General features: G+C 35.7%; 2 protein-coding genes across 2 annotated transcripts in view; both read right to left on the bottom strand.

The window, feature by feature from the left end:
• LOC107703418 (E3 ubiquitin-protein ligase RNF216-like) overlaps positions 1-2300 on the bottom strand; it is a 37576-nt gene extending 35276 nt beyond the window's left edge. Inside the window, exons 1-3 of the mRNA XM_016506038.1 lie at positions 2224-2300; positions 1278-1420; positions 1037-1176 (exon numbers count right to left, since the gene is read on the bottom strand). Of these exons, the coding sequence (XP_016361524.1) occupies positions 1037-1176; positions 1278-1344 (207 nt within the window). The 5' untranslated portion in view covers positions 1345-1420; positions 2224-2300. The remainder of the gene's footprint in view (positions 1-1036; positions 1177-1277; positions 1421-2223) is intronic.
• Positions 2301-5950: 3650 nt separating this feature from the next.
• LOC107703322 (urotensin-2 receptor-like) lies at positions 5951-7018 on the bottom strand. The gene has a single exon (XM_016505910.1). It carries the CDS (start codon positions 7016-7018, stop codon positions 5951-5953), a length of 1068 nt encoding a protein of 355 aa, XP_016361396.1.
• Positions 7019-9423: the final 2405 nt, after the last annotated feature.

Below are 9423 nucleotides of genomic sequence, written 5' to 3'. Positions count from 1 at the left end.
CAGCGAAGGATACATCTATGCTGCCTTCAAAATTTGATCAGAAGAAGGTACCTCCGGAGACAGGAAGTGTAGCAGAATTTGGATTCGGACGTGCCTTAATGCCATGCTGCCTCCTAAGGCAGCATTTTAGAGTTTTCGGACGCAGCCATTGATTTACGTCTTAAATATGTCCAGCATTTATCGGTTTGTGCGTCAGTAATAATGGTCCGTGGGGAAACACAGTGTTCCGTGTGTAGTTACAGTAAATGGACTAAACGAAGCCTCGAGGCAAATAATTTGCCTCTATGATTTTTTGTATACGAGTTACTCGAGGAATCGTTTCAGCCCTAATCCTACGTAAACAAGTAATTGTTAAGTATGATGTTACTTTATTGCACCAACTTTGCATAGATGATAGCACAAAAGAACATTTCACAAAAATAAATATATAAGCAAACAAACAAATAAAAAAACCTTATGAGTGAGCATGACCCGGGACTTTGGTTCCCAATGTTCAAACCAAAACTACGCCCTTGTGCTAGAGTAAATTAAAAGACTTTTATTTATTTTTTATTTGATTCCTCAGTGTTTGCTAAACGTTCTGTAATTTATTAGTCTGTATATAATACAGCATTTCTTAAGATGCCTCATCTTATTCATTTTTGTTAATAAACGTTTTGTAAGCTTGTTTGTCATTGTATCTTACTGTTTTGTTGTAGTTGTGCTTTTTAATTAAGAATAACAATGAATCCATCTTTTGTTTTAGTCTTAAAAAGTGAAAGGTATAGATGTAAGCAAAACAGACAATTATCTTTTCTTGTAAATCATGACAACAAGATTGTAAATTCAAAAGCGAAAGCAAAAGAGCGACCAGTGGGAAGAATGCGTCTGGAGCCCTGTATGGTTATAAAACCATATCACCAGGTCCCTGCTGACTCCCCCCACTAGTAGGCTATATTATCATATTCATGAATTCTACAGATATGCATTGCTAAGCATGTAGGGAGCAGTGAATACTACACAGGGACCCTGTGAATTGGAACGCAGCTCCAGTTACCTCTAAGATGCTCACGTCCTCCTCTTCTTCATCGTCCTTGACCACAACAGGGACATTTGGTACGAATCTGACAGGTTCATCATCAGAATCCGACGATGAAGATATGGTTATGTAGGACGTCCTCGTCCTAACTCTTTTAGCTAACAAAATAACACAACAAAAGAGTCATGACACCCAGAATAATACTATTACTTCTCATAAAGATTAAAGTAATGCCAAAATAAAGCCTTGGTGTTAGTACCTCGACTGCGATGGGTGTTGAAACTAGCCAGGTGGATGACATCATCATCACTGGATCCGTCAGCCATGATAAGACGCACAGACTCCCCGAGTCGTCCACCGTCTCTCTCTCACACAAACACCCATGCGCACACACACAGGAACCTGAAATGAGACAAGCATAACCGCACATTCATGACATGGTGTATTCATCATGTTTATGACATAAATACAGTCATAGTTTCTTAATGAAGCACTTAGATTGGATACATCTGTGCATGTGCTCATAAGATTTCATTTCCCACGAAATTATGTAGTTTCCAAACATGACTGACATTTTTAAAGCAGGCAAGTATGACAGATTCAAAACATTATATTCATGACTATTATTCAGCTTGAGTTCATATACAACACACAAAACGAGAGTTAAGAGAGTTAATGTCCTTGAGGATTGAGTGCATTTATATTTAAATGAGTGTTGTCAATTAGTATCTCTGTGTGCACTGCAGAGACTTAAGTGTGTTTTGTTTATCGATGATGATTCAAATCAAGGCGCCTATGGCACCCAAACTTGCTGTCTAAATAGTCTGCTCACTGGGTTTTGAAACACAGCCTGTTAATTCCAGCAGATTGGCAGAACAGACTAGCTGATCTCGCATAGTAGTGCTGAGAAACCCTATTGATGTTATGATCATTCGCTTTCCTGTGTCTTTTATAACATGTGGACATTGCCAGAGAAGTAAAACATACAGTAGTATAAAAGAAACAAACAAATCTGTACTCGCTAAAGTCCCTAGCCAGACTCAGCTAGCCGTTTGGCGTTAACCCTCCGCGTCAGCTGATATCACTTAACGTTAAACAAGACAGATTTTCACTCAGCCGGGTATTTCATCCCAACTTAATGGCGAGGACAAACGACCTCTAATAAGACTACAACACACGAAGACTGCTTAATAACCTGCACGTACCTCTCAGTCACAATATCCAGCACATCGAAAGCGCTTGATCTCCGGATCTCGAAACAAACGGCCAAAACAAGCCAGAGTGTGACGTCAGACGCACATGCGTCTTGCTGTAGGCGGAGCCGCGGAGGATCATGAGAGTTGTAGTTCTTCTCTGTTGTTAGTTTCTGGATGTCCTCTAGGTGTCTCCGTTTTCCTTCTTACAGTTTTACAATCACTTTGATGTCATTTTTCAAAACTTTAGATTCAAATCTCTCAACCGATTGTCTTGTTTTTCAACACGCCAGACTTTTCCCCCAATTGTTTGGATACACATAAACCTAAGAAAATTAGTGCATTGAAAGTCATTACAACTAAACAAAGTAGCCTATTTCCATTTCAAAATGCAATTCACAAATTTTGTCTGAGATGACTGTCTATTCATTTCATTACGATGACATATGCCAACAGTGTTTTTTGTCATGGAAAAGTTCATTTATTTCAGTAATTCAACTCAAATTGTGAAACTCGTGTATTAAATAAATCCAATGCACACAGACTGAAGTAGTTTAAGTCTTATTTATTTAATACATGAGTTTCACAGTTTGAGTTGAATTACTGAAATAAATGAACTTTTCCAAGACATTCTAATTTATTGAGATGCACCTGTATTAGCTAACAGATGGGATCTCCTAAATCAGTCTTTAATCAAAGTAAGAAATAATGTAGATTTCCTCTATAGTGCACTAGAGTTTTTTTCTGTCCAAAAGGTAAAAATATATTTAATAATCATATACTGTTTAAAAGAGTTTGTGAATGTTCACTTAAAATACAAAATGAGAACACCTCAAGGTTTTGCTGTTTAAAAGAGATTTCTGAGCTAAGTCACAATAAATCAAATTGTTACAGAATATTGCTGCTGTGCATTGATTAAAAAGTGTTAACATTTGTTAACAGAGAACCTTTTTAGGTCTGGCTCACTGTAGTGATAGTATATTGCAAAACCTTATTTGAAATCCCTCCAGAAAATATTAACCCACCATCAATAGATGATTAAATGCATTTTAAATACAGTTCCAACAGAATATACAATTTCCTGTATCTGTCATGTATTTAGTATTTTTAAATTACTAAAACAAATAAAAACTAATAAATGTAAAAAGACCTCTTCATGAAATATCAGTATTGTAGGATTTTTTTAAATTAAATTTACAGATGTCTCTCTTTCATAAAAGGGTCTTCTTTTCATCAACATATTTTATACAATGCATAAAAAACTTTGAAACTTTTGCTGTCAGTTACTCGTTTTCCTTCTGCTCCAAATGTAACCAAAAGTATACAGTACTTCTGTGGGAAATATATTGCTTGGTATGACATATAAATTGTTTACAAGAAACAGTTTTTTGGCTTTAGTACCGCTGGACCATTTAGATCATTCAAAAATTATTTGGAAGAACAGCTTAGTAAAGTTCAGTGAGTGTCCAAGACACTACTGGATGCTTGACAATGTCCCAACGTGTTTATGGAAAACAGCCTGAAGTGACACTGCATTTGTTTGGTGGTGTTGTGAATGTGTATTAGCTGCTGAAAGTAATTTCATGGCTCAATGCCTAGCACTTAAGCAAAGTTAACTCTGCAGTCAGGCCATGAATACAATACCTTATTCACTGCTATGGAAATTCTTGACCATGTCGCCACGTTTATTTTCACAAACAAGGAGAAGAATAAACATAAGAGGAAACAATATATATTTTTAAATAAAATCAAGCTAAAACAAATGCCTTTTTTGCATTATTTTTGACAGTTTATTCAAACAAAACACTAAGTATGGACGTGATGCATTGACAATATTCCAGGCATCAGTGCTTCAAAGGAAATTGAGACATTGTCACTATGGGGACATTGTTTCAGGTTTGGTTGCATACATGATTTCAACCACATCTGCTTTCTCTTATCTGAATAGCATGCAAATGAAAAATCACATCTGACAATAGCTTTTTGAATAGGTTTCAAGCAATACAAAGTACTTGAGTACAACATATTTAAAGGGATAGTTCACCCAAAAATGAAAATTCTGTCATTAATTACTTACCCTCATGTAGTTCCAAACCCGTAAGACCTTCGTTCATCTTTGGAACACAGATTAAGATATCTCTGAATTGTTGAATAAAGTCGGGTTTTTTTTCCCCCTTTTGCACACAAAAAGTATTCTCGTAGCTTCGTAAAATTACGGTTGAACCCCTGATGTCACATGGATTATTTTACCGATCTCCTTGCTATGTCTCTGGACTTGGAAACACTTCAGTTGCTGTCTATGAAATGGTCAGACAGCTCTCAGATTCCATCAAAAATATCTTAATTTGTGTTCCGAAGATGAACGAAGGTCTTACGGGTTTGAAAGGATATGAGGGTGAGTAATTAATAACAGAATTTTCATTTTTGGGTGAAAGTATATATATATATATAAGCATATTGTTATATAACTTATATATATATAACAAAGCACATATACTGTAAATATAATACAAAAAATATTGAAGGTCATGTGTGATTTTTAATAAACAGAAATTGAAGATCAATCCAAACACATTATTTACTTAGATATTGCACATCCATCTCTTTATGTATGATTGCACACATTTTTCACGTAATAATCGAACAATGAAACAACCTGCATGTGTTTAATATAGTCCTTAGATTCAGAACCACGTCAGCATTGTAACTTTGAAATTGAGATTTATACATCTTTATACATTTATACATGATTTATTCTGACAGCTGAATAAATAAGCTTTCCATTGATGTATGGTTTGTTGGGATAAGACAATATTTGGCTGAGATACAACTATCTGTAATCAGGAATCTGAGGGTGCAAAAAAATCTAAATATTGAGAAAAAGTTGTCCAAATAAAGTCCTTAGCAATACATATTACTAATAAAAATTCAGTTTTGGTATATTTATGATAGGAAATGTACAAAATATCTTTATTGAACATGATTTTTACTTCATATCCTAATGATTTTTGGAATAAAAGAAAAATCAATAATTTTGACCCATACAATGTATTGTTGGCTATTGCTACAAATATACCCCAGCGACTTAAGACTGCTTTTGTGCTCCAGGGTCACATATTTGGTCAGCGATGTAAAACATCTCTCTAGATGCACAACATGAACAAAAAAGTGCAAAATATTAACGTTCATATTTGTTTATGACAAAAATGATCATATAATCGGTCTAGCAAATCTCTAATGCAGATTTTATGAAACACCCCAACCAACACAGAACATTACAGTTAGTATTTGTTCTCATTTAGTTATTTTTGGGGTTTTATTTTTTACAACCATAAAATAATTTTCCCAGAACGTTGCCGTTTTTTTTTTCTTGTGACAACCTAAAAAGGATTACGTGCCCTAATGGTTATTTTTAGGTTTTATTTTTAGAACTATAAAATAACTTCTTTTGAGACCATCTAAAAATAACCTACGACCTTCCCTAATAATTATTTTTTAGGGGAACATTTTGCAAACCTAGAACAAAAGATGATTATATTTCTGTTAAGACAGCTTTCCTGGCTAACCAACATATAAAAATGTATGCTTCGGAATGTATATCTTTCCTATACAACACTGAGGAAATAAGTTTGTTAAATTTAATTATCAATTCCCCAAAACAGCCATGTTTAAGCAACAATATCAAAGTTTGCTGTAAGCATCCAGAAGAATGACATTACGGTGCGTGCTAGTCAAAGTATTAACAGAACTGTTGACTTCCAGAAGACACAGACCTTTGAGACGACAGTCTGAACCTCTTCTTAAACTCTGTGCTGGTTTTTTGTCTGTCCCTCACATATTCCTGATAATTCCTCGTTAATAACGTATACAAAAAAGGGTTGATACAACTGTTACTATACGCCAAACAAGTAACAACGAAGTTAATGTACACCACCGTACTGCTCGAGAGCCCTCCGTGCGCGTAATAATAGATACTGAGCAACTGCCATAACCAGAAGGGTAAGAAACACGCCCAATAAGTCAGAACTATACTGAAGATCATATATAACACCTTTTGTTTAGGACACTTCTTCATTTCTCTGGATGGGAATATAGACGTTTGCGATAACCAGTAGGTCCGGGCTAATTTCAGGTAGAGATATCCAATGATTAATCCAGGAGCCAAGATGCAGGTGTTGAACAGGATGGTCAGATACACTCTGTACGCGGTCATCTGCCAGGTCGGGTGGCATATGCGCTTCTCTACTCCATTGTGCACGTCTCTCTTGAGGTCAATCATGATCATGGTCGGTAGAGCCAGTATGAAGGAGAAGAGCCACACGAGGCATGTGACCGCGCGCCTGTAGCGCCGGGACCGGCCGAAGGTGTCCAGCGGGTTCACCACAGCCAGATAGCGCTCTGTGCTCATGATGGTCAGGATGAAGATGCTGGCGTGCATGGTGACCAAATCCAGGCTGAACAGAACGCGGCATCCGATGTCGCCAAAGTACCAGTCCTTCGCAAAATACGTCCAAACCACGAAAGGGATGGTGGAGAGGTACAGCAGGTCCGCCAGAGCCAAGTTCACGATGTAGACATACATCGATCCAGTTACGCGCACGGAGGTGTTCATGATGATCAGGGTGTAAACGTTTCCAATTACTCCTACCAAACACATGATGGTCAAAATTGTGCCGAGTATGGATGTTATCAGTATATCGTATGGAGACGCCTGCTCTTCAGGTCCTGTTATTGTTGGTGAGATGTTGGTAAAAACAGCCGAGATATTCACCTGATTCCTCACACCAAGTGGATCACCTGATTCCATTTTTTAAAAGCTTCACTTCATTCCTTGGTGAATTTAGTTAATTTTAACATCTGTTAAAGGAACAAAATGTGCGCAAAATTGCAGTTACCTGAAGTCTCCATTAGCCTATACAAAATATAGCTATTAACTTACCAATATATACATTAGCCTACTTCTAATGTATTTCCAGATGACGCTATAGACATGTACATACATTGTAAATCTGTGTAAATAAATAAAAACAAATGATCAAATTAACAAAAACGTTCTCACCATCTGCGCGTAAAACTTCCTAGACTGCAGGTCCAGTTGGTGTAATGTTGTCGTGGGTGGGATTTATGAGAATCATTCGGGTGTAGTACGTACTGCATCACAAGTATAGAACAATAAAGGATTTTAGACTCAGTGCGCAACAGCTTTTTGGATGCGCACTGCGCGCGTTTCATCGAATGCTTTGGTTCTTCTGTGTTTGTTGTGAAGTTTCAGCAAGGAATTGGCAAGGAATCTTGCACGTATGAATTAAAGAAACAAATTAAGTTGTGACAGAGTTTATTAAATTAAAACTAAATATTTAAATGTATTAAAAGTACTACACTTCATTTATAAAAGTGATTTTAAATTGAAAATATTAATTTTATGGAATTTAAAACTATTTCTTTACATAATTGTACACTATAGAGAATGCTTTCATTAGCCTATTTTAACAACATTTGTTTCCATCTACTTGACTACTTATCTATACAGCTCATTTCAGTTATTTGTACTCAATGTTTTGAATTTTCAAATAAACTTTTGGTACCACTTTAATATTACGGCAGCAGTGAAACTGAAGCTTTCAATCATAATTGTCATATCTGCCTGAAATATGTGAGTGCAGGAGTCCATCATAACCTTTAAAGGAGTCTAAAAGTAAAGCTGTAAATATCGAGGTTGAATGTACATTATTAATTTCAGTAACATTGCACAGACTGCCTTTATGAGTTTTTGCAGCTCATATTTCAAAGCTTCTCCAATTATAAAACAGCTTGACAGTACTGACATTTATCAGTACTTTATCAATATAACACTTTGTTGTAATATATATTTTCAGATTTTAAAAAGTATAAAATGGCTTTGCAAATGGGAAATGTTAATACAAAAATGTTTATGGATCTTTCAGATAATTAGGCTAAATTTTCATTACAATAAATAGGTTAGTAAATATCTGGCACTGAGCATGGTTTGTACTGGTCTAAATTAGATTATAAGAAGAGCAGAGTGAAATGAGGCAGTGTCAGCAGATGGTGAAAAACTCATTCTCACTCCAGTGTCTGTCAATACGTGTACAGAAATAGCCTGGCACCATCAGTGCTGAGTGATTACTGGATGAAGACCTGTAATTTCTGCACAATTATCAACTTTTCTGGAGCGCTGACCATCTGAATTCATGTGCATGGATACAAAATTATATCAGCAGGGAGCAGACGGCTCATTTGTCCATTACGCCAAAAATAAGCACCCGGTGCCCGTTATACCCTTCAGATCTCATCTTTCTGCAAAATACATCCCATCAAGACTCAGAAAAATATGAAACATAAGACTTTTTTCATGAGTCAATTTTTGGTTTTGATTATATGTGTTGTTTATACCTTTTCAGTAAACACTGTTTGGATGCTGATAGAAGAAATGACAGACATTTTCACTGGAAAACAAACTCATTGAAATGCAGCTGTGAGGGGTTCAAAGACACTTCAAAACACATCATGAAAGCTCTGGATCTTTTCAACTGCAGAAATACCCTGCAAGCATTTCATTAGGAGACAAATATGTGCTCTTTGAGTCCATTTGTCAAAGCATTTTTTTCTGCACTGAAGGTATTTCAAAGAGACTGCTCATTAGGCTTCAGCTGTACAGGAAGCGTATTATATCAAATATAAAACATAGGTGGATTCAAATAAAATAAATTTTCTGCGCTCAAGTTCGTGGAATTATTAGTAACAATAAAGACAACCAATGTTAAACAAACTCGCTACTTTTATCTGGATGAATAAATCTCGTTTCATTGCGAATGCTGCATTTTTTTGTTGTAGACTGTATTGATTCCACTGCAGTGGTTGACATAATACAGTATCTCTATAATTCACCTTCTGTGTCCTTCATAGTTTTGGCACGGTGACAGCAACAGAAAGAGACATCTCTAACTGCTCTCCAAACATGTCCATACTGAACTTTATTCTTCTGTGAGACAATATTGAGCACAACAACCAATGCAGTGCAGAATGCCAGCTTTATTAACAAAATTAGAGATAAACTAAAATATAAATCTTGTAATTATAACATGAAGCTATGTACTATAATAATTATCTTAAAGGTAGAGGATATACAAAACTCATTGCTGATAAATTATATAATATAATATAATATAATATAATATAATATAATATAAT

Source organism: Sinocyclocheilus anshuiensis, unplaced genomic scaffold (assembly GCF_001515605.1).
Source record: "Sinocyclocheilus anshuiensis isolate Anshui unplaced genomic scaffold, SAMN03320099.WGS_v1.1 scaffold58, whole genome shotgun sequence".
Classification (NCBI taxonomy): Eukaryota; Metazoa; Chordata; class Actinopteri; order Cypriniformes; family Cyprinidae; genus Sinocyclocheilus; species Sinocyclocheilus anshuiensis.
The sequence above is the reverse complement of the archived record's forward strand: the minus strand, read 5'-3'. Positions and strand labels throughout refer to the sequence as shown.

What these genes read in the sequence shown, in the direction of transcription:
- LOC107703322 (XM_016505910.1), bottom strand. Translation starts at nt 7,018, where the DNA reads ATGGAATCAGGTGATCCACTTGGTGTGAGGAATCAGGTGAATATCTCG.